General features: G+C 45.7%; 2 protein-coding genes and 1 pseudogene across 4 annotated transcripts; all 3 read right to left on the bottom strand.

Annotated features, from left to right (window-relative positions):
* Nucleotides 1-1,194: 1,194 nt before the first annotated feature.
* SLC25A38 (solute carrier family 25 member 38) lies at nt 1,195-11,606 on the bottom strand. 3 transcript variants are annotated; one of them, XM_045798190.2, is made up of 7 exons: nt 11,197-11,601; nt 6,939-7,060; nt 6,241-6,325; nt 5,383-5,562; nt 4,976-5,144; nt 3,426-3,592; nt 1,195-2,006 (listed from the first exon to the last, which is right to left on the bottom strand). In XM_045798190.2, exons 1-7 carry the CDS (start codon nt 11,263-11,265, stop codon nt 1,884-1,886), a joined length of 915 nt encoding a protein of 304 aa, XP_045654146.1. In that variant the 5' UTR covers nt 11,266-11,601; the 3' UTR covers nt 1,195-1,883. The 3 variants fall into 3 exon arrangements, with proteins under 3 accessions (XP_045654146.1, XP_045654147.1, XP_045654149.1); XM_045798191.2 differs by lacking the exon at nt 11,197-11,601 and adding an exon at nt 8,557-8,896; XM_045798193.2 differs by lacking the exon at nt 3,426-3,592 and having other exon boundaries at nt 11,197-11,606.
* On the bottom strand, nt 11,477-18,013 carry LOC148108365 (acyl-coenzyme A thioesterase THEM4-like; annotated as a pseudogene).
* Nucleotides 18,014-26,348: 8,335 nt separating this feature from the next.
* CCR8 (C-C motif chemokine receptor 8) lies at nt 26,349-27,634 on the bottom strand. The gene has a single exon (XM_045798132.2). It carries the CDS (start codon nt 27,623-27,625, stop codon nt 26,561-26,563), a length of 1,065 nt encoding a protein of 354 aa, XP_045654088.1. The 5' UTR covers nt 27,626-27,634; the 3' UTR covers nt 26,349-26,560.
* Between the last annotated feature and the right edge of the window lie 207 nt (nt 27,635-27,841).

Below are 27,841 nucleotides of genomic sequence, written 5' to 3'. Positions count from 1 at the left end.
TGTTACGGCAGCCCTAGGAAACTAACCTAGGATGCCAGAAACATCTGCTCCTTTCGCCCTCACCATTACGATCCCCACTTTCCAGGAACAATTACAAGTATGTTGTAAGTAAGTAGAGAACCAGGTTTTCCATCTAGAACCACCTACATCACAGCCCATATTCTTAACCAGGAGACCCCAAATTCCCCTTCCTGCTGTCTGGATAATACAATGGCTCTTTCCTCAGTTTGAAAGTTGAAAGACCTGGGAACCCCCGAGTGTGGCTAAATAAACAAGTGTTGATGAGGTTGTGGGGAAACCCGAACCCTTCTGCACTACGGGTGAGAATGCAGAATGGTACCCAGTCTGGTAGCTTCCCAAATGATTCAACAGTTACCACATGATCCGGCAGTTCCACTCCTGGGCATCTATGAAAACACAGGTCCACACAAACACCTGTACATGAATGTTCATAGTGGCATTATTCATAAGAGCCCCAGAGTGGAAACCATTCAAATACTCATCAACGGATGAATGAACACAAAATCTCAGACGGGCATATGGTATTATTTGGCCATAAACAAAAAAAAAGGGACCGTGTTGAACATGCCACATGGAGAAACATCCAAAACATTACGCTAAGTGAAAGAAGCCAGATGTAAGAGGCTACAAACTGTATGACTATATGAAGTGTACAGTAAAGGCAAATTATAGATAGAAAGCAGAACGATGGCAGCTGAGGGCTGGGGCTCAGAATGAGGATTAATTGTAAATCCGAGATCTTCCTATGGGAAGACTGGTTCTAAAACAGATTCATTGTGATGGCTGCACCACTCAGTAAAGTCACTAAAAATCACTGAATGGCTTATCTGACATGAGTGAAGTGTACAATGTGTGAAATAAAGATGTTTAAAAAAAAATGTTTAGATTTCAGGACCTATATGGGTCAAGAGCCAGCCACCTTAGACTACTGGGTTATTTTAGAACACAGTAAGGGGGCGCCTGGGTGGCACAGCGGTTAAGCGTCTGCCTTCGGCTCAGGGCGTGATCCCGGCGTTCTGGGATCGAGCCCCACATCAGGCTCTTCCCCTATGAGCCTGCTTCTTCCTCTCCCACTCCCCCTGCTTGTGTTCCCTCTCTCGCTGGCTGTCTCTATCTCTGTTGAATAAATAAATAAAATCTTAAAAAAAAAAAAAAAACACAATAAGGACACTATTTAGGTTTTCCAAACAGTTTTCAATGATAAAGTGCTTCACTTTATTGACGTGAACTTTAGCTGCAGAAAAAATGCCAGAACAATTTAGAATTGAAACATTGCAGAGGCCAAGAACAAAATTCGTTATTTTGGATACTTAGGAGACTAAGAAGCCACTCTCCCTGCTTCTTCAGAGCCTTTGAGAAGGTGATTAGTAGCCAATTAAGTAATGATATCTTTTCTTCCTCATCCTCCCAGCATCCCAGACACAGACTAAAGCCTGGTGACAAGAACCCCTCTCTCTCCGCAGAACCGGCTTCCCCCGCGGGAGCTCTGCAGCCACAGCTTCTCTGGCTGTGTGATCCTTGCCCAAGAACAGATCCAAACAGGCAGCCTGGTGTAGGTGTGGCTGAGGCAGAACCACCTGACAGAGCTTTCCAGAAAGGCCTTTTCAAGTAGCCTGGAGGGATGTGCAAGCCCTTCTCCTAACTCCCCAGTGTGCCATAGACATCAGTAGCCCCTCTTTGGGGAGATTCTGAAGGCTTGAGTCAGGCCCATCTATTCTGTACTCAAACTGGGTAACGGAAGGGGACACATCTGCCTGGCTTTCCAGATGGGACTTCATCTTACTCCAGGACAGTGAGACGAAGCAGCCCTTGACAAGAGCCAGGGAGGGCAACAGAGCCCGTCTTTTCCCAGTCCCTCTTGGTCAGGACTTCAGGCCCATCTTGGCCATCATCTCCTCATACACGGTCCATGCCATCGCTGCCATCAGAGCTCTGCGGAGGGCCCGGGGGACACCACCTTGGAAGAAGCCACGCAGCCCATAATCCTACGAGAAAAACCAACATCAACACTCTGGAAGCAGAGTAGCAACACAATGAACACATGTAGTGCGAGAGTGAGGGTCTTTGTTACCCCATTTGTGAGCCTCAGTTTGGGGTTGTTTATAGATTATGGCAAAACGATGAATAATGGGTCCAAGGAGATGATGAAAAAAACTTTTTTTGCAGAAACATTTTCACGTAATTTTTGGCTAAAAGTATCATTTAGGCTTGCTTTATTCAGGAGAATTTATTTCTGAAAATCTTTTCTGAAAAATCTTTCTACAGGATTGCCATATACAGCTGTATAGCTTGCACAGATCCCATAAGCACCAAGCCCCAAATGGCAGCTGAGATCCAGGCCACGGTCTGCAGGCCAAGCCCTAGGCCCTGGCTCCAGGCTGGAGGAAAAGGTGCCTTTTTGGTGATTTGGCTGCCTACAGGGAGCATCTTTGCATAATTCATTGTATGCTCCTGAAGGTCCCACATAAGCATTAAAGAAAAAACACCTCTTACTCCTCCTTCATAATCTGGACTGATTTATTCATTCCTATCGTTATCATTCCTGCCATTTTCATACATACTGAAGAATATTATTTTCAAAGTTTAGGCTTTTAGGTTCAGAGAATAAGAAGGCAGGCAACCCAAGCAGGGTGAGGAATATGATAAGATTCACAAATATGTGTTTACATCTCGGGCGAGACAGATACACCATGTGTATGCTGGCGTTGTTTCCTCTGCCACGTAGAAAAACTGAGACATACAGAAAACTATTAAAATGTAGGGACAAACTTAGCTTGAACAGGAATATCTGGTATGTGATAACACTGCATGCTTCCAAAGGACCAACTCAGTGGCTTTTAAATGGTGCTTAAGTGTACTTTACGTCTACTGTATTTTTCTCTTCAATAATACCGTTTGTCCATTTGCATTAGAGCAAATTTCTAGAGACCAAATAATGTGTTTGTGATTTTTTTCTGACTTGAGTTCTTCCTAGGTCCCTGATCATCAGCTGACTACGCCCTCCCAGACTGCCTGACCTGATAGGTCTGGGGTGGAATCCCAGCAATCCGCAAAGTTTAACTAGTATCACAGGTTGTCCTAATGTAGCCAGTTCCCCCCCCCCCCAACCCCCCCCCCCCCCGAAAACGAAAAACAAAAACAACCCACAGCCAACCATACGTTTTCAGCAGTGATTCTCAACCTTGGCAATACTTTGGAATTGCTGGGGAACTTAGCGACTGATCCAGGCTTCACCCCCTTCAGAGATTCAGAGAGAAGCAGCCCAGGCTGTGACCTGGGGGTGGGGACTTTTTAAAGCTCCCCAGCTGATTCTCTTGTGTAAAGGACATCAGCTACCATTCTAGAGAGAAAGAGCGAGCGAGCCTTAACCACAATAAGCAGCAATATTTACTCCACAGCCTTACTTTGAAAATGAGTGTCACTGCCTGGCCAATCCACCGAAATTTCACTGGGGAGAGCTGCATATGAGTTTTGATAACATCCGCAGGCTGAGTCACCAGGGAGGCCAGAATGCCAGCAAAGATCCCACAGCTGAAATTTACAGCGGGAATAAGGACTGTATCCAACTGGTCTGAACAAGACAAAGGCAACATTCGGTTACAAATGAATCTCACATTCATCACATAAATGTCAATAACAAGTTGCCCACTAATTCTTTGCAAAGTCACAAGGGTCTAGTTTCAAAGAGGGTTAAGAAGTAAACATTTAAAGGTATAACTAAATGTAAATGGGAGTAATGGAGTTAAAATTTGCCTTTTTTACAACCATCACCATCATAATTGATTCCGGTAAGAATCACTGACTGAGGCTCAAACATTCGGGGGAAAGGAACAGGATGTTTTATATAGATTTATACAGATTCAAAGTATCTCCCCCTCCCCACAGATGCTTCCAAATTACAAAAGAAAAAGCGAGTTTTCAGTGTAGACACCATCTTGTTCAAGTGATAAAAACTTAACATCGCCCACAATGGGTTAAACCGATGTCACGAGCTTCCTGATACAGGCACTGGAGACTAAAGAACAGTATCTATGTTAAATTCCCCGATTTTGAGGAGATGGTTAGAATATCTTTGTTCTTGGGAAACACACACGGAGGTATTTAAGGGTAAAGGGGCATCACTCCTGCAACTTACTCTTAAATGGATTGCAGTGGACAATTATACATAAAGAGAGGTCAAAAATATACACCAAGCTCCTTTATTGCCCTAACTTTCTGTGGCAACATAAGGCTGTGACCTGCAGTATCAGGCCTCCTGGTGCCTGCAGCGAGGCAGCAAACTCCTAAAGCACCCCAACTCGACTGGATTACCACCGTCCTGATGGAGGCATGCCAGTTTTCCCGACCTTGGTTGCATTTCCTTGCTCAAATTCTCCAGAGACACCTTACTGCATGCAGGTTCATTCCACAGGATGTGTTTCCATCGGAACCTGGCTCTGCTCTGGTGGATGTTCACAGCCCACTGCCTGTGCCCCCGTCATGACCAACAGCTTCCTGGGGCGTGGGTCTGCCAGGATGCCTGAGGTCTGGCACCTTGCTCTCCACCCAAATGGAGGGCTCAAAACCACTTTAGCTGGGAACACAGCAGGGGAGGCGCTAACCTCCCTAACCTTATCAAAGGTGTCTGATAAGAATCAGATCAAGTGCTTCTTGAGAAATACAGACTCCCAGGTCTGACCCCGACGTTTCTGATTTAGGAGGCCCTAGGGCAGGACCCAGCAATCTAAAGCTCAGGCAAATCTGCGAGGTATTATTGCAGGCCTTCTGCAGGGGCCAAATCTGTCACAACCACCACTGAGTCCTAGCACCCGGCCCGATGCTTGATGCAAGGCTGACGTGGCTCCGTTCCTAAAACTCTGCTAAGAACAATGAACAGTGTCCTATTACAGAGAACGTGGTGAGGATAGAGGTCTCGGAGGTATCTCTTCCCCACCACACTTTCTTTTGTCCATACCATGGGTCATGATGTTTTTGGTCTGGTTGTAGAACATCAGGTAGATTCCAGAAAAGGGTGCATCACGAAGGAGTGTTGCCGTCAGGCCGCTGAAAAGTCCCCGGTGCCCTTCAGTGCGATAGATGCTCTTCAGGGCTGCATAGATGCTCTCATAGCCGTACCTCCCGCTCTGCAGAGGAAGCACAGGACCAGTGGCTGGCGCGGCGGTCCTCGGTTTGAGCAAGGAACCCACCTGACTTCGGGGTACGTGGCATTTACCAGGGCTCTGGTTCCCGTGTGGCTTGCATTCTCTGACCACAATGGCCTCGATTTTAGATTCTAAATCTGGACTTGACATCGCTGGCCACTTGACAAAAGCCCAGCGCCTCTGCTCATCCACCCCGAAGGCCAAAAGCAGTCGGACTCACCTCGTACCGTGTCTTGATCACAGTGATGGGTGACATGCAAACCCCCGCAACCGAGCGAGAGCCCACTCCCAGGATGACCGACTCCAGGGCGGTGGGGGGATGGCCTCGCAGAAAGTACTGCTTCAAGGAGTAGAGAGTGCCGAAGTAGATGCCAATGCCAGGGACACACCTCACGATGGACTGCAGAACAAGTCAGAGGGAGGAAAGAAATCCCAGACCGACACTAAGATACTGTCTTAGTGGGTTTTCACAGAAGACAGAGATTTGCATGCAAGTAGTTGATTGAAGTGTGGCAGGAACACCAATAAAAGAATGGGGGCTTGAGGAGAAGGCAGCCAACGAAGGGCAGGCTACCTAACTCATTACTGCCCTGGGCAATGGAGCCCCTTTGGGGGCACTCTGGGAATCAGTGTAGGGCACCTCAGAGTTCGCCCTCCAGCTGAGGAGGGTGAGTGAGGCTTTTAAACATCAACTGTCATCTTTCACTGAGCTGGGATGAGCATCTGTGCCTTGCTGCTCCCAGCAAATTGAGTTCTTAGGGCCAGAGAAGCCTGGAGGTAAGGAAACGCAGGTGTGGCCTGCTTGCACTGAAGGGCAAGGGCAGGGATACGCTGGCAGCTGGGAGCACCAGCTGCGTCTGCTCTAGACTTGCTACTGCTCCAACAAGCAGTATCTAGGGCACAAAGATATTTCCCGGAGCCCTCCAACAGGAACGAGCGGGAACATGAGACAGGAAGACCACACAAGTCCTCCCACCGCTTCCAGTGCTCAGCTATCCTTACAAGAGGGGATATGTGAGGTGCATGAGAAAGGGCTAGCCATGACAGCAGAGAGTACAAGACCCAAAAGGCAGCTTACAGGGGACATCCCTTTCCAAAGGCCCAGAATGCTCTCCGTGCGAACCACCTTCAAGAGCACAGCCAGCATCCCCACACGTCCGGATCTGAAAGCAGACAAAATGGAGGCAGGGAAGAAAACAAAAAACAAAAAACACTTAGACCCAGTTGTCATAAAAGTACTTCCCATCCGAAAACTTCTTGGTATGGTTCTTCCCTAAGAGGACTCAAGAATCTCTACAACAAATCTTGGAATAACCCTAAATTCCCATATGTTCATGATTTGGCACATACCTGTTTATCTGTTGATTCACACTGCAAGCAATGGGATGACCTCCCATGTTACATGCATTTGGTATACTTCCCACGGTGCTGAGCTCAATGTGGGGCATAAAAGAGACACTTGATACTCACATTATTTCCAGAAAACCGCCAATGCTACTCGTTTGAGACAGCACAGTACGACATTACAGGCTAGCATAGTAAAATGCAAATGTCACCAGGGCAGATCCCAGGAAAGTACCCCCAGAGCAGGACCCCATTTCATTAATAGGAAGTGTCAAAGAGAAGTTGGGCAAGGCCCATGTTTCTCTTGAAGCATCCAACAGAATGGCAGTTGACTTAACACAGTTGAGCGGCTCCTGTGTCTGAGAGCAGTTGTTGAAACCCGTTCCTCAGAGAAACGGGGCGGGGGCGGGGGGGGGGGGCAGTGGGCCTTACCCGTGTGCTGAGGGCTGGAGAGTCTGCAGGCGCGTTTTGAGGAGATCCAGGGGTTGGAAAAGGAGGGTGGAGCAGGTCCCACTGATGGAGCCACACAGGAAAGCCGTGATCACCGGATGCAACTTCAGGGCAAGAGAACACGGAGTGAGCAACTTGGCCTCGGGCCTCAGCTTTCTCCACACCGAGCGCAGTCATTTCCTCTGAAGGGTGCCTTCGAAAACCACCTGCTAACCACCTGCTGGTGCCCTGTATCATCCTCCCACTTCAGAGAAGGGAAAAGTGTACCAAGGAATTAACACTGCTGGAATGCCGTAGAAAACATAAAACCCGGCTAGAGGGGATCTCTCTGGACTTAGTACCACCGAGAATGAGCAGTGAGGGTCCTACTGAGCAACACGTCTTTGTCCACCTGTGAATTATGCCGCCAACCACACCTCCCTCCCTGTCCTGAGGATAAAAGTCAGTGGCCATCCGCTTATCTTCACAGAAGCAAAATCAACTGAACCTAGTGTGTGAACTGCTGGTTGCCAGGCTCTCTTGGTTATAGGATCTGTAGATATTTACAGGAGTGAGAAAAAGAGAGTGAAACCAGAAGCTCAGTTTCAATGTAAAACATGACCACTTCCTGTAAAACCTATGTATTTCCTTAATTTAAAAGCTTTCCCTTTCTCCTATACCCACGCATCTCACTGGGACCTAAGCAGATCGCAGATGGTGTGACAGACCAACAGCCTCCCTACCCCTGGGTCTGCTGGCTCTCCCTTAAACCAGGACAGTCACACACCCTGGCTAATCTAGAGGCACCACCTGGAAGGGCAAAGACTAAATGTACTTCCTTGAGCCCACCACGCTAGAGGCCTCACGGCTTGCCTCAGAATCCACTCGATCACAAACGCTTGTGAAAGGTCACGTTTAAAAATCCAACCAGGAAAGAAAAGCCTTCTTCTCCAAACAAGAAACTTGGCAAACTCCAATCAAAAAAAAATCTTCTCTCCTCATTAAATGGCAGTCACACTATTATTCTTGCATGCACTGACAACTGCTGTCCTAAGACACTCTGAAGAGGAAGTTGACGGACCTATACAGCCACCAACCCAGAACTAAAATGTTTGTAACCCGTGGGTTTTTTGTTTCACAGAGAAGAGATCACTTCACATATCTACCAAATGATCAAGTTTCAAATCAGAACTGGAACCACTTAAAAGACTAAAAAAATTCACATAATAAATACTGGAGGTCATAATTCTGTTCAAACGGCTTGTAAAATATTCAGGGGTGACAAAAGTGATAACACAACACATACAAACAAGCAAAATGTGTCTACCTGGCCAGTCTGTCATCTTGCCACTCCCTGTCCCCCAAGGGGGCAGGGGGGCTGCGGATATGCTAAGCCGTATTCCCATGGTCTGCACCTCTTGGTCTCATCCTTCCACTGGCACCTTCTGGCAGCAAGCTTCAAAGCCCCTGTCTTTCCAGCCTGATGCCACATCACTTCTACTCCTTCTGGGCTAGTCACCCCTCAGCCCCCACTACTTGCCATCCAGCTAGAGCTGCCCCTCCCGCTCACCAAGGACCTGCCTATCCCAGGAGCCCTTTCTTGCCCTAGGCCTTCTCTTACGTGGCCGCTCTGGTGCATTTCAAACAGCGGGCCGCCTCTTTGTTTTGGGCTCCTTTTCAGGCTGCTCTCCACCCTCAGTCTGAGAGGTTGCTCTTATCTCCCCCAGTCACAGCCCCTAAGGGCCACCTCACCGACACCACAGGGCACCGCACTTCACCACGCCCACCGCCAGTTCAGCCCAGCACTCCCTCCCTGAGAGGCCCCCAGGCAGCTCCGACACACACTCCAAAATGGAAACCCAGTCAATAGTTCAGCATACTTCTGCCTCTACTCCACTCCACAAAATATTCCAGCGGCAAGTTTGGGAGACACGTTAAGACTCCTCACTGTACCCACTGCTTCATGACCCCGTCCTGCTGATGACCCCTCAGTGTTGCTAGAGCTGGCCCACACCGATCTATTTCAGTGGCGTCCTTTCCAGTCTCCAGGCTCAACCCTACTAACCCACCCTCCCCTGAGCTCCCGGGGAAGCATGGGGTAAGATCTTACAACACTCTCAAAAGCTAGGTATCTAACCCATTTCACAGATGAAATTAGAGCTCACAGAGGTTACAAATGTGTCCTATGTCACATGGTTTGAGGCCACTGGCTAGGCTTACAAGGTCCTTCCCGAATCATGTTGCCCCTTTGTCACCTTTTCGGCCTGTGTTCTCAGCTTCCTACCTCTTCAACACGGTGCAGCCATCAGGGATTCTCTGCCTTCCTCTTGGCTCTGAAAACCCATCCTAGCTCCTTCCAGGTCTGATTCATCCCTGCAGGGGGCCTCTGCTGTGACAAAGTCCCTAATCCCCTCATCCGCATTCAGTGCTCCTCCTCAGTACTTCCACTGCATCTGAGCCCGTCTCCCTTAGGGTCCAGGACAGAAGAGGCCAGTAGCTGTCCTGTTCACGGTGGTACCTTCAGCACTGACCACGGAGCCTGGTGCACAATAGGTGTTCAAGAGTCAAAAATGAATGAATCACATCATCTGCAGGTAATCTGCATATGGCTCTCCCTTGAGCACAATTCCACAGGCTGAAGCGTAGTGGGCCCTGCATGGCCCATCCCAGGACAGAATAATCTTCCCAGGCTCCCTTCAGCCCTTTCCTCCGGTAATGTTGTGGGCATGACATGTAGTTACAGCTTCTGTGCGGTTCTCTGTGCTGCTTCCCCAGCACTCTCACAGGTATTGTATGGAATTTGTTTTAAGGCTGTGGTCCTTCACACACACGCTGCAACACACTCACCCTCCCTCACTGCAGGTACTATTTTATGTATTTATTTTCACAGTGCAATGCTTGGACATATTAGTTCAATAAATATTTGCTGAAAAAATGCATAGAGCCCGTAACTTTTTTAACTTTGTAATTTTCTTGGTCGATTAGCCCAGAGTATATGCCAGCTGGACAGACTAACTTCTATTAGTTAAAACAAAAAACAAAAAACAAACAAAAAAAAAACCCAAACACAACAGGTAATATCATTGTTTTAAAAAACCCCAGAGTTTACACTTTTCATTTTGAATAGCCTTAAGATACTGTCACATGGAACATCCTTTGAACACGTTTGATTTTTTTCTAAATAGCCCCGTTATTCAAGGTAAAAACGATGAATAACAATTTGTTTTTTTGAGGGAGGAAGGCAAAAACAACCGAATAATACACAGCATACAGGGGCAGTAAGTAGTACTTAAGTAGTTAAGCAAACAGGTTCCACAAGCAATTCTTAATTCCCTTTAAAAAAGCTAATCCTAAATCCAATCAAATCTCCAGGCCAGAGCTCGAGGACCCAGAAAGAAATAAGTAAGCACGTTTTCAAAGATGTAAAGTAGAGCCGCAGCCGCTGCCTTTTTTAAGGATTAAAAAAACCACCCACACCCCGCCGGCCGGCGCTGGCGGACGGAAACACTGAGCTCAGAGCGAACCTGGCCCCCATCCGATGCCCTCCCGGCTCCAAGTCCTGCGTTTCCCGCCTCCACCCACGGCCAGCGGTTACTCAGCCTGACGGTCCTCCAGGACCTGCCTGCTCAGCCCCGCCTCCGCCTCCACCAATGGAGGCCCGGCGGCACGACCGCGGCAGCCAATCCAGGCTCAGGGGCGTGGCCTCGCCGCGCCACGGCCTCCACCAGTTGCTCTCCTGCTAGGAGGTGGAGACCCAGAGGGGGTCCTCCCTCCCCGCCCAGAGGCCAGTGTGGTCCTGACTCAGCCCGCTCGGGCACCCACCGCTTCTCAGGCTTGGCGCTATTAGGGGCCTTGCCATGGTCCAAATACCTGCCGAGGCGTCCTCCCATCTCTGTTACTCTAGGGATTCAACTCAAAAGCAACGTCCGCGAGCGCTCGCACGTTGTTCAGAGTCGCACGGGCACAGTCCCCGACACTCCTAAGGCCCCGGCAATTTCGCCCATCCTACCTGGACACCAAAGCAACAGCAAGACCGTCGCTTGTCCGTCCCAAGAGGGCTGCAACTCCTCTCCTCCCTCGCCCTTCCCTTTTCAATCCCCTTGATCAATCCGTCCCTCTCCCGCCACGTCCCCAACCTGTTCTGCGCACACCCGGGGAGCGGAAACGGTTCCCAGAGGGCCGCTGACCCTTGGCTACCTCCCGAATTTCCCTCTACAAGCCGGCGGTTTCGGAACCCCTATGTCCGTTCCCCGCAGTTTACCATAAGCGTCTCCACTCTGTCTCCGACATCTTGAGGCTGCAGCAGCGCCGGGCGTGACTTCTGAAACATTGGAGAGGAGGCTGGGCTCTGGGTGCAGTTGGTGGAAGCTCGGGCCCAGCGCTGCCGACCTCGCGGCAGAAGGCGACGCGGCAGCAGTGGCCGGGCGACGCGTTCTCAGGCGGGGGCTCTGCGGTCCGCGCGAATCGGAGGCCGAGTCTGCGCAACCCACGGCCCCTGCGTGGCTCCGCTTGGCACACCCGGACCTGCTCACAGCTCCTCACTAGGTTTGCAGACCCCGTGGCTCTGCTCTCCAGGCCATCCTGCCCGGCTGCACGCTTTTGGACCCCAGATCAGGGAGGGTGTATCCGGAGGTGGAGAAAGCCGGAGGAACTGCGTGCAACCGTGGCATTTCGCTTCCGGGGTTGGGCGCCAGTCTCGAGCTCACGAGGGTGTTGGCTTTAGTGCCACCTGGTGAAGATGTCCAGAACTGCAGGACCTGCGGTTTCCCTGCGCCTGGAGCTTGGAGGCCTGCCACAGGCTGCAAGGTCTGGCGCAAGGTGTGAACATGTTTGCAGTCCAGACTTGCTCTGCGGCATACAGTACCCCGCAGCCATCTGTGCCTGTTCAACTTCAAATGTGCCTGGTGTGACTGACGACCAGAATTTTAAATTGCATTTAATTTTAGTTAATTTGTATTAAAAATTGAAGCAGTGTGAATTATTTTTCTGTTAAACAACTTTATTGTTTTGGCAGACCCACATTCCCTTTGAACGCTTAAAATTTAATGAAAGAATTGACATGTGCTGTAAGTTATCCATTCACCGCATTTCTTTTTTCTTCTTCTTTCTTTCTTTCTTTCTTTCTTTCTTTCTTTCTTTCTTTCTAGAGCAAGTGGGGGGGGCAGAGGGAGAGGGAGAGAGAATCTTCAGCTTGGAGACCTGGGGCTCAAACTCAACACCGGAGATCATGACCTCAGTGGAAGTCAAGAGTCCCAGGCTTGGGGCTCCTGGGTGGCTCAGTCCTTAAGCGTCTGCCTTCGGCTCAGGGCGTGATCCTGGAGTTCTGGGATCGAGCCCCACGTCAGGCTATTCCCATAGGAGCCTGCTTCTTCCTCTCACGCTCCCCCTGCTTGTGTTCCCTCTCTCGCTGGCTGTCTCTCTCTCTGTGTCAAATAAATAAATAAAATCTTAAAAAAAAAAAAAAGAGTCCCAGGCTTAACCAACTCAGCCACCCAGGCACCTGCATACACCTCATTTCTAAGACTTACAGCAGTATGGTAAAATAACTTATTAATAGTTGTTATTACATGTTGAAATGATATTTTGGATATATCTGGTGAAATATGTTGTTAAAATTAATTTTACATATTTCTTTTTCCTTTTTTTTAAGATTTTATTTATTTATTTGACACAGAGAGAGAACAGAGGGAGAGAGAAAGAAGCAGTCCCTGCCGAGCAGAGAACCCAGTGTGGGACTTGATCCCAGGACCCCAGGATCATGACCTGAGCCAAAGGCAGATGCTTAACTAACTTAGCCACCCAGGTACCCCTCTTTTTCCTTTTTTTAAAATATGGCTACTGGAATATTAAAAATTACACATGTGGCTCACACTACATATCTGTTAGACCACACTGGTCTAGATGTTTAAGATTATAGTTTATCTCTCATCTGGACTCGGGGAATAACCTTTATGGTCTCCCAGCTTCCCGTTATTCCTCTCTGGCGGAGTTGTGGAAAAGTATTGCTGCTGGGATCCTGACACTCCTGTTGAAAAAGGCAGGTATGCACCTTCAATGTCCCTGGTTATCTGCAGAATAAAGTCCAAACTTGTCATGGTGACAGGCTTCGCTGCTTTCCAATATCCAGTCTCCATCTGGGAAATCTAGGTCAGGGAAGAAACTGATAATTTAGGGAGTAAGATGCTGTTTTTTAAGACTTTATTCCTGTGCTATTGAGGCACAAAGAACAGCCAATAAGTGGCTCTTTGTCCCCAGAAGGGATTAAGCAAAGCATAAACATTAAAAAATACATATACAGATCTGTCTGGTGATTGTTGAATACTTTGCTATCCCTTGGTCTAAGGGGGAGGCTCATTTTCTTTGTACAGCGTTGGTGACTAAGCTGAAGCTTCTTTTTAAAGGAACAGCTACATTTCCCCCCAGACAGCAAGGATTACTACTTTTGAGAAACAATGGACTGGTGTATTTCAGAGGCTGCTCTTAGCCACTCTGGGGTTGGGGCAGAGGTGGGACTTGCAATGAAAGCCGGCTGCCTACAGCTGCCCCACCACCAGCAGGTACATTGGCTTGGCTCTGGGCTCAGAAGAAGTGGGCTGGCTTGCAAGGGTGGTAGATGTCTGCCAGGTTTTCCTCGACTATATCTGTTCCTGCCACACTCCCAGCCCTGGAACCCAGAGTACCCCCATCGTCTTCAATCCTTCCCCCGTGTTCTTGGAGATGTGGAAATGTATGCGATCATGCGATAGAAGCATTACCCATTAGCAGATGAGGGAGGGTTTTGGAGCAATACTAATTAATGGCAAAACTTGGAGTGGTGATTAAAAAAAAAAGATATATATATATATATATAATCTATATCTATCTATCTATCTATCTATCTATCTATCTATCTATCTATCATCTATATAGAAAACATTGCGTGTGATTTTAGTTCAAAACAAGGTCATTAACATCAGGCACGGCTTCCCTGACTTGTCTGCAGTCAGTGGAAGGTGATTTTTGCTTCTGTAACCTGACTCCCCTCACTTACACATTCAGTCCCCCAAACCCAATCTGGCCCTTTTTTTTCTGAGTCGTGTGTTAAGGTTTCACAGATGCTTTCCCATCCCAGTGACTGTAGTCACTTTCAATCCAGGAAGAAAGACACATATGTCAGTTTGGATACATGACCCCTTCTTACAGCTTTATTCACAACAAACTTTGACATCCGGAGGAGTTTCCACCATCCGAGAAGGAAAAAGCTGGAGTAAGCATGGGAAACTGGAGATGGATAGGAGACAGAATCTGCTCCCAAGGCAGCTTTGGTTCCCTGCCCTCCAGGGCAGGAGGAGATGAGCCTTACAGCGCCTCACACCTGTCACTTCGTTTGGCAGAAGGTGGCCGGAATGCTGAAGAGCACATAGATGAGTGCCCCCCCCCCCCCATGCTTCCAGGAAATCAGCTCAGGGAGGCTTTTCCCGTCTGTCTGCCTGGAGCCAGAGCTGCTTCTGGAAATATCTTGATTCCCTCTACTGTTGTCAAACCAATGAGTCCACTCTTGCCCTTTGGAAGCCAGGACGGGTCAAGAGGGGAGACATGATGCACACAGTATGGCCACAGTCCCTTCCCTCCATCTTCAGGAGCCTCTTTAAGACTAGTGGCCTCCCAGAGAGTTGAATGGATGTGTTACGATGGGCTCCATCGTGTAACAGGAACATCCTCTCCATTTGAACATCCCCCTTGACCCCAAACACAGTCGGAAAGAGCAGTCTTAAGAGTCTCCAAGGGTACACACTGCCCTTAGCAGTGGCGGAAGTCACCCTCTGTGCCTGGTCTCAAGGAACGGCACAACCAGCAGGAAAAAAATATTCTAATGGCTTTACCAGAAGCTTCGGCAAAAAGGATGGTCCTGTTGCTGTTTCTGGCTTTGCAAGAGAGAGACACCTTTCTTCCTTCTGTGCCAGTGACCTTTTCCTTTAGCCTCACCACTGAGCCGGGGATGACCGGAGGGACTATGAGGGAGAGCAGTGAGGTAGAGCTATTCATGGGCTTCTCCGAGAAAGTGGTGGAAGACTCTACGGTGTGTGGGGCGGGGGGGGGGGGGGGGGCGCATCGGGAGAATGCCCCTGCAGAGTGGGGGTACTGGGATTCTACTCCAACGGCCAAGATATCAGGGTCAATGAAAGAGAGCAGCTGTGAAACAAACCTGGGCCATGTGGCATTTTGTGTTTAATCATCCCAAAGAAGCCACAAACCTCTCTATCAGCATTGTGACAAACCATTTCCCTACCTTCTGCAACGATCAAGCTCCTCCAGTTTTCCTGCCATCTTCCCAGTGAGGAAACGTATACTACATTTTGGCTAAAAGTGTACAAACCTAAGTACATGTTTTCACCCAACCCCTGGACAGCTTGAAATGCCCACAGGGGTGAGCAGGACGGACTTGTACAAGTTCGTCTACTACCAAGTAGCTCCACCCACACAAGGCAAGCGGTCTTCGTCCTCGGCAGAAGGGCCCTATTAGTCCACAAGTGCTCCTTGTGAGATGCTGAGCTCTACGGGTCAACTTGATTAGGTGATAATCCCCAGTTATTCATTTTTTTGGAAGATTTTATTTATTTATTTGAGAGAGAGAGAAAGCACAGAACGAGAGACAGAGAGAAAGAAAGTGGAACGCAAGCAGGGGGAGGGGAAGAAAGAGATAGAGAGAAGCAGGCTCCCCGCTGAGCAGGGGGATCATGACCTGATCCAAAGGCAGCCGCTTAAGGACTGAGCCACCCAGATGCCCCATTCCGCAATTATTCAATCAGCACTAATCTAGGAGTTGCTGGGAAGGTATTTTGTAGATCTGAGTAACATCTACAATCGGTACACTGTAAGCAAAAGAGATAATCTTCAATAATCTGAGTGGGCCTAACCTAATCAGCTGGAAGGCCTTAAGAACAAAATTGAGGCTTCCCTGAGGAAGAAGAAATTCTGCCTCACGACTGCAGCTTTAGTTCCTCCCAAAAGTTTCCAGCCTGATGATCTGCCCTGTGGATTTGGGGCTTGCCAATCCTCACCGTTGCATAAGCCAATTCCTTGAAATAAATCTATCCATCTAAGATCTATCTATTAATATATTAATATTATATATACTAGCTATATTGATTAATATACTAAAACAATATTGTATATGTATGTATATACACATACATATATATTTCTCTGGAGACTCTAACCAATGCACCTTGTTTCCCCTCCTTGGAGGACAGGGGCTGTGTCCTCCTCATCCCTGTGTGCCCTTGAGAGCCCACGGAGGCAGAGCGCTAGCATGCAAAGAAAGGGGCCCTTGGGAGCAAGCAGAGAAGTGATTTTGTCACTTTCTAGCTGTGTATTCACCTCAGCTTCCCCATTTCTCAAATTGGAGATAAAAGTACCCACTTCCCAGGATTAGAGTAAAGATCAAATGAAATAATGTGCATGTAAGTGTTAAGTAAGAGACAAATTAAATGTAAGGAATTATCATTTCAGTAGGAGCCCAGAATTTTTGTAGACTGACTTAGATATTTACGGGAACATTCGTTGGTGTTTCCCTCAATCAGAGGTGGCCAAAAACAGCTCATCAGCATCCTATGTAGATTATGTTTACGTTTGAACATATAACCCATCTTCAAGCTTGTTACCTAGTCCTTGGATAAAAAAGGAACATCTAAGATTGGTGCACAAGAAAAGCAAAAGTAGGAAGTCCTCTTTGCCATCAGAATTGCTGCATGAGCCCTTATTTTCCATTATAACACATGGGATAACCCCACAGCAGTCACTCACTCCTAGCTTGGACACAGGCAGGGAAACAGATCTCTCTCTCTCTCTCTCTTTTTTTATAAGAGAGAGAGTGAAGGAGAGAGTGGGGGTGGGGAGGGGCAAAGGGAGAGAATCTTAAGCAGGCTCTCCACCCAGCGTGAGCCTGAGGCAGGACTCCATCTCACAACCCTGAGATCATGACCTGAGCTGAAATCAAGAGTCTGCCGCTTAACCGACTGAGGCACCCAGGCAGGAAGGTGATGCTCACAGTCTCTGTAAAGACCGCGTTGGCACAGTTGTATGCCGTTATGAAAAATGTGGTGTCTAGCAGGGTGCCCAGCACACCACGTGGAGAATCCTGCAGGGCCAGGTGAGGGGAGAAATAGTCACCCAGGATTTCATGTGGCACAGCCAGGTGCTGGTGAGGCAAAATGCTGAAGGTCTCCCTGTCATCCAGGATCAGATTCTTACCTCCCTCAGAGTGGAGCAGAAAAGCGAGAGAAAATACATTGGCCAGGGAAAGACAAGCAACATTGTCTGAAGCAAGCTGCACCTGCTTAGAAGGGGATGAGCTATTCAAATTGGCGGAAGAAGTCCTTCCCCCCACCACCAGCCTCAACCTCGAATTCTGCTGAATCTTGCATTCCCTCCTGGGCAGGTGTCTGGTGGAAACAGAATGGCTCAGCGATAGAGACCTGACTCTGAATCCCACATTTCTAGCAACGTGACCTCAGTCACATAACCATTCAGGACATCTGTGTCTTCATCTGTAAGACAGGAAAAAGGAATCTCTCCTTCTAAGAATTTTTATGAACAGTTTATATAACCAAAGCTCCCTATACAGGGTCAGGCATGTACTGGAACTGAAAAGGCATGATTTTCTCCCTTATCATGTTTAACATCCACTGTGTGTTCCAGTGTCATTTGGGAGGTTGAGGATCAGTGAAGAAGTCCCTAAACAGGGAGGGGGCCCCACCTGGGGTGCGTCACTGAGGGGCCGGTAGAGCCGCCCTTCTCCAGGGAGCCAGTAGAATGAAGTTTATGCTCCTGTGTGTGGCAGTAACCGAGAACCTGCTCACGGCAGCCACAGACTCACCAGCTAGCCTAGGGCTCCCTGCTCTTTGGCCAAGCAAAAGCCAGTTTGAGCTGTCAGCTTAGCTGTTCCTCCAGCCTCACGCAGGTGGCCCCTCCAGGAAGGGCCCAGGCTAGAATGAGCAGACACACGTCTTCTCTGAGTCACTGTGGAAGATGACATATTCAAAACCAAGTCTCTCCATCTCTGTGATCCGGAGAAGGAGGTGGGCTTCTTCTATCATTTGGACTAGAGAAAAGAATCGGGTCGGGGAGGGAACCACAGGCTGGGGACTGACCCTTCAGGCGGTGCAGGTCTCCAAGACAGAAAAGCCCTGCCCCTTAGGAAGGTCCTCGGGAAACCCCACTGCCCTAGCTTCCCACCTGCACCTCCTGGAGTAGCCCCACACTCCTCTGAGAGAGAAGAGCGGCTTCCGGGGAGAAGAGGTTAGCAGTGGAGTGGACGGCTCATGGATTCAGGATGCCACAGTTTCTATGAACTGAATAATCTGAAATGCACTGATTTTTGGCAGGCGAAAATCCTGTCTGTAAAATAAGCAAATACGTCCCCTCTTCTAATTACCAAGGTCTGAAATTTAGATAAGATTTTCCTGTACAGTATCATCTCCAAGGGACACGGGGAGGATGTAGACGACTTAATCAGAGTTCAAGGGTGAAGCCTTCAGTACATACAATCCAAACAATCGTCGAACATCTGCATTGTTGCTGAGAATCTCAAAGCAGAAATTCTCATGACAGGTTAGGCATATAAAGTCAGAAGTCTTCCAACTGCCTCCTCCTGTCCCTTCAAAGCCACTTCTGAGCCCTTCCTTTCCATGGGTGCTCCTTCCCCAATTCAGGAGCACAGCTCAAACTGACCGCTAGAAGGAACAAGAGCCCTGTCCCCAGGGGGCTGTGGCGCCTGGCCTCTGGGACAGTAGGATACCCGATTAACGGTGTTATTCTCATTTTACAGACTTGAAAACTGATGCTCAGAGCAGTTAAGGGACAAGTAACAGGAAATGCAGTATACTAATGGGAAGAAATTATGGAGACTGAATTCAAATGCTGCTCTACCATCTACTTGCTGGCAAAAGAGCCTCCAGCAGGAGGGCAATGAGGATTGGCGATCATTACTAGGCTTCCCCCCACCCCAAGGGCCTGTCTGTCCTATAAATGAGAATCTATATTTCTTTCCATCTGTGTGGGTGAGAAAAAGCATATACAGGAAACTGTGAGTAAGCCAAGAAACAAGCCAAAAAAAAGTAGAAACTGCACAAGACCAGGTACAGGATAATAACAGGATAATAACAGGACTGATTGGCACCAGTGAATACGAATAATAACCAGGTAGAAGGTACAAGAAGGTGTTGCCACGTGATGGATTATCCAGAATTCCTGGGAGGAGGGCTGGCCACCTACATCTGTCCTCTCCTCTGTCTGCCAGAAAAGGGAGTCTCTGGTTGAGCCTCCAGTTGTAATGTGAGGCATATGCATAAGGAGGCATGATAAGCCTGATGGCCAACCAAGGTGAACCATCTCAGGAGTAAAGCCTAGACGACATGGGGAAGTGAGACAGGGAAGTGGCAGGGGAAAGACTGTGTCTTTGAATTGTGTACCACCAGGGTCACTGAGGCTTAAGCAGACTACAAATCCCCATGTGTAAGTGGCAATCTTTCCAACATGCAAATCTGACCATTTCATTCTCCTACATATAATTCTTCTGGGTAAGGCCTGAGTTCTTTAACATGGCAGGTCAGGCCCCTGGCTTTCTCTCTGACCTGCTCCCTGGCCTCCCTTCCCTACCATTAAACACTTCTGCTTCTGCAGTTCTGGGAACCAGACATGTTCCTTCTCACCTCCGGATATTGGTACTTGCTCTGCCTGGGGAAAACAAGCCCATGTATTAAATATGTGCATGAATTAATGAATCAAACCAGAATAGTATCAGTCATAGTCTGACAACTCTTTTGGACTTTTCAGGTTTCCAGCAGCCACTTCCAATCCAGTAGAAGGATTATTCCCCATCCTAGTGCTGCCTGGAGCCCCACCACAGTGGAGCTTTATAAAGAACTCATGGAGAAGACCGTGGATGGGTCATGGATGTGACTTTCAGGTTGCTGGCTCTCTGTGCAGTTTCTTAAAGAGGCAGACCTTGCTAGGATTGCTAAAGCTGTCCCTGGTAAGTTTGAAACCCTCTGTCAGGAGCACTTAACCTGGGCTGGAGGGGGTTTCTGAATAATGCAGAACTGCTGGAAAACTTTGCTTATTGTGTGGGCTTTCTCCTCAAAGATGTTCTGTGCCCCAGAACATCTCCCACCTCTCTGGTGTGGCTTTCATCAGCCTGAGAGCCAGGTAAAAGCCCTGCATATCTACCTCACCCTAGTTCTTATCCTGTCTTGTTTCAGGGGCCCATTTCTTTACTCATTCAACAACTATTCATGAAGCACATATCACACTGGCATCAGGGTAAGAAATTACTCCAAGAAAAGAGGATCTACCAAGCACTGAGATCACAGTATAATGCAAGTTCTACAAAGACACCGATTATCAGGAAATCGCTACATGGTTACATTTCAACTAGAATTTCAGTGTCTGGATATTCAGAATGAGGAGTTTGTCTTCTGTTATTAGTGACCTAACATAATAATGGAGCTCACAGGATATTCTGAATAAGTTAAATTCGTATCTAAATCCGGAGAAAGAAGCAACCTTCTCATGTTTTTCAGGAGTTACACTTTTTGGAGGAATGGTGTGTGAATATTCTAAGCACATATTTAAACATTTCAAGATAAATCTGTTTGGATGCTTTCCTAAAATGAGTAGGTTGCCTGCCAGGCATTTATTTGCAATATGGTCAATATAACGTGTGTCAATTTTGCACAATGTATCATCTGTTATTGAAATTATGTTAATTTGGAAAAGAAAAGAAAAAATGGTTCTGAAATCAGAAATCAACCTTTTGTATACTATATAATGGGATCCAACAGAATATTCTATCTAAAGGTGATTTTTAGATTTTATACATATTATGTATCTTTGTGGTAAAGAAACTCTTTCTATGCAAAAAGGGGGAAAAAAGCCCCAACTAAATTCTGTTTATAGGAGAGAAACTAAGTATAAGAAAATAGTTTCGTTTGAAGTAGAAGAGTCTGGAGAAACACAATACATACACACTAATCCGAAGAAAGCTGGTGTAGCTATATTAATGCTGAGCGTTGCAAACTTTCAGACGAGGAGTATTGTTGGAGGAAAAGAAACATTTAATAATGATAAAAGAGTTGGGGCACCTGTTGGCCCAGTCGAAGAGCATGTGACTCTTGATCTTGAGATCATGAGTTTGAGCTCCATGTTGGGTATAGAGATTACAAATAAATAAGTAAATAAGTAAATAAATAAATAAATAAATAAACTTAAAAAATGATAGGGGCACCTGTGTGGCTCAGTCGGTTATGTGTCTGATTTTGGCTCAGGTCATGATCTCGGGGTCCTGGGATCGAGACCCATGTCGGGCTGCCTACTGATCAGGGAGCCTGCTTCTCCCTCTGCCACTCCCCCTGTGCACGTTATTTCTCTCTCTCTCGCAAATAAACAAGATCTTTAAAAAAAAATGATAAAAGAGTCAACCCAATAGGTATACAAATCTTATATTTGCATGCACCTGATAACATAGTTTCAAGATATATACAGCAAAATTTGATGGGATTAAAATGAAAAACAGACAAAGTCAGAATCACAGTTCGGGACTTTAATATACTTTTTGTAGTGACTCATAGAATAAGCAAACAGCAAAAACAGCAAAAATAAAGAGCAATCCAGCTTCAGCCAACAATCACTCAATACACCCATTCTTTTCAAGTGTACAAGGAACATTTACCATAATAAACCATATTCAGGGTCATAAAACAATTCTTGGTAAATTTCAAAAAAACCAAATGCACACATATATATTCTCTGAGAGTGGAGGAGTCGAACTAGAAACTAAAGTGTAAAGAAATCCAGATATTTGGAATTTTTTTTTAAATATTTTATTTATTTATTTGAGAGAGAAAGAGAGAGTGAGCAAGAGAGAAAGAGAAGGAACAGGGGGAGGGGCAGAGGGAGAGGGAGAAGCAGATTCCCCACTGAGCATGGAGCCCCATGTGGGGCTGGATCCTGGGACTCTGGGATCATGACTTGAGCCCAAGGCAGATGCTTAACCGATTGAGCCACCCAGGCACCCGCCACCCTCCAAATGTTTGGAAATTTTTTTTCAAAGATTTTATTCATTTATTTGTCAGAGAGAGAGAGAGCACAAGCAGGGGGAGTGGCAGGCAGAGGGAGAAACAGGCTTCCTGCTGAGTGGGCAGCCCGACATGGGGCTCAATCCCAGGACCCTGAGATCATGACCTGCGCTGAAGGCAGATGCTTAACCAATTGAACTACACAGGCGCCCCTGTTTGGAAAATTTAAATTCATTTCTGAACAACTCATGATACAAAGAAGAATTCACAATGGAAAATAAAAAATAATTTAAATTGGAAATCAATGAAAATCAATTGTATGAAAATGTGTGGGATGCAGTGTAAGATGTAAAGACATCTTTCAAAAATGAACAAAGGTTGAGAATTGGTAATCTAAGATTCCATTTCAAGGAGCTAAAAGAAAATAGAAATTAAACCTAAGGAAAGCAGGTAAGACAAAGATAAGAGTGGGGGCACCTGGGTGGCTCAGTCAGTTAAGCATCCAAACTCTTCCTTTTGGCTCAGGTCATGATCTCAGGGTCTTGAGGTCCAGCCATGGGGGTGGTGAGGGTGGGGGAGGACTGGGGGTGGGGTGGGGAATGCCTCGGGCTCTACCCTCAGTGGGGAGTCTATTTGATTTCTCTCTCTTCCTCTCCCTCAGCACTTCCCCACTCACTCTAGCGCTCTCTCTCTCAAATAAATAAATAAATCTTAAAGAGACAAAGATAACAGCGGAAATCAGTGTAAAGACAAAAACAGAAAATCAACAAATGTAAAGCTGTTTTTTTTAAAGATTAATAAAATTGATAAACTTCCTAAGAGTGATCAAGAGCAAAAAAGAGAGAAAATACAAATCACCAATGATTTGGTGTGAATTAGGAATGAAAAAGGACATTACTTCATATTCTCATACAAATACTATAAGAAGATATTAGAAACAACTTTATGTTAATTTGACAACTTAAAATGGGAAAATTCCTTTAAAATCACTACTTTCCAAAACTGAGACAAGCAAAGACAGAAAATCTGAATTATCTTCATCTGCCAAAGAAAGTGAATGCATAATTGGAAGTCTTGCTACAGAGAAATCCCAGATGGCTTCACTAATGGATTTTACTAAACCTTTAAGGGTAAAGTAACACCCAATATTTTGCACAAACTCTTTCGGAGAGTAGTGGCAAAAGAAATACTTTCCAACACATTTTTTGGAGATCACATCTGACCAGGACATTTTATTAAAGTATAATTAACATACAGTGTTATGTTACTTTCAGGTATACATGACAGTGATTCAACAATTCTGTACACTACTCAGTGCTCATCTCAGTGCTTGTACACAGTAAGTGTAGTCACCACCGTCTGTCACCAAACAACATCACTGACTGTATTTCTTATGCTGAGCTTTTCATCTCCAGGACTGATTTTAACACTGCAAGTTTGTACCTCTTAATCCTCTATTTCACCCATCCCTGCCACCCCCCACCTCCTGTCTGGCAACCACCAGTTCATTCTCCGTATTTAAGAATCTGTTTTTTTTTTTCTTTTTTCTTTGTTCATTTGTTCTGTTTCTTAAGTTCCACATACAAGTGAAATCTCATGGTATCTGTTTTTCTATCTCTGACTTATTTCACTTAGTATAATACATCTAGGTTCATTCATGTTGTTGCTGATCTGACTAGGATATTTTATTTTATTTTACTTTATTTAATTAATTAATTTATTTATTATTTAAATTCAATTAATCAACATTTTAACAAAGATTTTATTTATTTGTCAGAGAGAGAGAGAGAGCACAAGCAGGAGGAATGGCAGGCAGAGGGAGAAGCAGGCTCCCTGCGGAGCAAAGAGCCTGATGTAGGACTTGGTCCCAGGACCCTGGGATCATGACCTGAGGTGAAGGCAGTTGCTTAACTGACTGAGCCACCCAGGTGTCCCCAATTAATTAACATTTAATGTGTTATTAGTTTCAAAAGTAGAGGTCAGTGATTCATCAGTTTTATGTAATACCCAATGCTCATTATATCACGGGCCCTCCTTAATGTCCAGCACCCAGTTATCCCATCCCCTCACCCTCCTCTCCTCCAGCAACCCTCAGTTTGTTTCCTATGATTAAGTGTCTCTTATGGTTTGTCTCCCTCTCTGAAATCATCTTGTTTTATTTTTTCCTCTCTTCCCCTATGATCCTCTGTTTTGTTTCTTAAATTCCACATATGAGTGAGATCATATGATAATTATCTTTCTTTGATTGACTTATTTCACCTAGCATAATACCCTCTAATTTCATCCAGGTCATTGCAAATGGCAAGATTTTGGTGTGTGTGTGTGTGTGGTTTTTTTTTTAATTGCTGAGTGGTATATATGTGTATATATATATATATATATATATATATATATATATATATATCACATCTCCTTTATTCATATCGATGGACATCTGAGCTCTTTCCACAGTTTGGCTATTGTGGACATTGCTGCTATAAACATTGGGGTGCAGGTGCCCCTTCGGATCACTACATTTGTATCTTTGTGGTAAATACCGAGTAGTGCAATTGCTGGGTAGCTCTATTTTCAACCTTTTGAGGAATCTCCACTGTTTTCCAGAGTGGCTGCACCAGCTTGCATTCCCACCAATAGTGTAAGAGGGTGCCCCTTTCTCCATATCCTTTACAACATCTGTCATTTCCTGACTTATTAATTTTAGCCATTCTGACTGGTGTGAGGTGGTATCTCATTGTGGTTTTGATTTGTATTTCCCTGATACCAAGTGTTATTGAGCATTTTTTATGTGTCTGTTCATGTCTTCTGCCCATTTCTTGATTGGATGATTTCTTCTTTGGGTGTTGAGTTTGATAAGTTCTTTATAGATTTTGGATACTAGCACTTCATCTGATATGTCATTCGCAAATATCTTCTCCAATTCTGTTAGTTGTCTTTCGGTTTTGTCAACTGTGTCCTTTGCTGTGCAAAAGCTTTTTATCTTGATGAAGTCCCAATAGTTCATTTTTGCCTTTGTTTCCCTTGCCTTTGGAGCTGTGTCTAACAAGAAGTTGCCGTGGCCAAGGTGACAGAGGTTGCTGCCTGTGTTCTCCTCTAGGATTTTGGTGGATTCCTGTCTTACATTTAGGTCTTTCATCCATTTTGAGGCTATTTTTGTATATGGTATAAGGAAATGGTCCAGTTTCATTCTTCTGCATGTGGCTGTCCAGTTTTCCCACCACCATTTATTGAAGAGACTGTCTTTTTTCCATTGGATACTCTTTCCTGCTTTGTCAAAGATTAGTTGACCATAGAGTGAGAGGCCATTTCTGCATTCTCTATTCTGTTCATTGATCTGTGTGTCTGTTTTTGTGCCTGTACCATGCTGTCTTGATGATTACAGCTTTGTAATATAGCTTGAAGTCCAGAATTGTGATGAGACCAGCTTTGGTTTTCATTTTCAATATTCCTTTGGCTATTTGGGGTCTTTTCTGGTTCCATATACATTTTAGGATTATTTATTCCAGCTCTGTGAAAAAAGTTGATGGTATTTTGATAGGGATTGCATTGAATGTATAGATTGCTCTAGGTTGCCTAGACATTTTAATAATATTTGTTCTTCCAATCCATGAGCATGGAATGTTTTTCCATCTCTTTGTGTCTTCCTCAGTTTCTTTCATAAGTGTTCTGTAGTTTTTAGAGTACAGATCCTTTACCTCTTTGATTAGGTTTATTCCTAGGTATCTTATGGTTTTTGGTGCAATTGTAAATGGGATCAACTCCTTAATTTCTCTTTCTTCTGTCTTATTGTTAGTATATAGAAATGCAACCGATTTCTGTTCATCAATTTTATATCCTGGCATGTTGCTGAATTCCTGTGTGAGTTCTGGCAATTTTGGGGTGGAGTCTTTGGGTTTTCCACATAGAGTATCATGCCATCTGGAAAGAGTGAGAGCTTGACTTCTTCTTTGCTGATTCTAATGCCTTTTATTTCTTTTTGTTGTCTGATTGCTGAGGCTAGGACTTCTAGTACTATGTTGAACAGCAGTGGTGACAGTGGACATCCTTGCCATGTTTGACCAGGACATTTTAAAAGGAAAATTACAGGGCAATATTTCTCATGAACACAGATGTAAAAATTCCAAAATCCAATTATTTATTAAAATGATCGTGAACAAGAGGTCTTTTATCCCAGGGAAAATACAGGTTGATTTAAAATAAGAAAATCAAACAATGCAGTTCACCAAATTAACAGAGTAATAGAGGAAAGCTATATGATCACCTTAATAGATGTGAAAAAACGTTTGATAAAATTTAAATTGATATATGATAAAGACACTACAAAAACTAAGAAAAAAATCCCAAAGCTAACTTTATGCTTAATAATGAGATATAAGGATTATTTCCAAATAATAGTAACAAAATCTGTGAAAGCTGAGAAGATTAATTTGCAATAGTAAGAGTTCATTAACTATCATGAAATATGCCTTGTGTCTGTAACCACATTTCTAAAAGTATCCCTTCATGTAGCCTCAGACTCCAGTGTAAATCATTTTTGTCTCCTAAAAGAAGAGCTGCTTCCAGGCACCCCCATCACAAAATGTAGTCTGTGCTGGAGGAACGGGAGGCGTGCTGACAGGAGGAGTGGGATCTTTCCCAGCCCTCCCCAGGTATTTGTCTTCCTACGAAGAAGAGGATATGATTGGAAATCTTCTGGAATATTTCTGAGAGGTGTTTCTTGAACTTCTCGCCCATGAAAGCGTAGATCACAGGGTTCACACAACAGTGAGTGAAGGAAATGGTTTCTGTGACATGGGTGGCATAAATCAGCCGCTGGCTCAGGACACATCCATCCAAGATATTCATGTTGAGCAGAGACGTGAGGAAGAGGACCACATTGAATGGGACCCAGAAGAGTAAAGATGCAATCACCACAATGAGCACCAACTTGATGGCCTTGGTCTTGTGATTTTGGCAGCTCTTCAGCTGGTGCAGGATGCTAACGTAGCAGAACATAAGGATGGTGAACGGAATCAACAGACCTAAGATATTCATTTCGAAATGGATGAAGATCTTCCACTTCAGAGACTGTTGATTGTAAGACGCATAACACTGTAGAATGCCATCTTCAGAGGCCACTTGGTACAATACTAGTAATGGACTGGTGGCTATGATGGTAATCAGCCACACGGCCAGACTCAGGGCTATGCCCATCCTGGCCGTCCTCACCTTCATGGCATAGACAGCGTGGACGATTGCCAGGTACCTGTCCACGCTCATGAGTGTGATAAAGAACATGCTGCTGAAGAAGCCAATGTAATAAAAACCAGAGACCACCTTGCACATTACAGCCCCAAACACCCACTGGTTCAGCTGATAGTGGGTCTGGAAGGGGAAGGAGAAGACAAAAAGCAAGTCAGACAGGGCCAGGTTCAAGAGGTATATGTCAGTGATGCTCCTCAGCTTCTTGCAGGCAACAAGGACAAGGATGACCAGGCTGTTTCCCAGAAGACCGAAGACAAACAAGACACAATAAAAGATAGCAAGAAGCAACTTGCTATCTCTTTGGATAAGTTCCCCATCACAGGGGCTTGAGAGGACATCAGGATAGTAGTAGTCGGTTACCGTCGTCACATTGGGCTCCAGTGTATAATCCATCAAGGCAGGAGGACCAGGTCAGAGAGGCACCTAAGAGAGATTCATTCCTTAAAAATATTTTTATTTAAAAATATAGACTGAATTCTAACTGCTTCCCCCCCACCCCATTCACATGTTGAAGCCCTAAAGTCCTGTTATAGACTGAACATTTGTGTCCTCCCAAAATTCATATGTTAAAGCTGTACCCCACCTTGTGATGGTATTAAGCAGTGCATT

This window comes from Ursus americanus, chromosome 20, assembly GCF_024610735.1.
Source record: "Ursus americanus isolate L20-20 chromosome 20, mUrsAme1.1.p, whole genome shotgun sequence".
Classification (NCBI taxonomy): domain Eukaryota; kingdom Metazoa; phylum Chordata; class Mammalia; order Carnivora; family Ursidae; genus Ursus; species Ursus americanus.
This window is presented reverse-complemented; position numbering and strand designations above follow the sequence as displayed.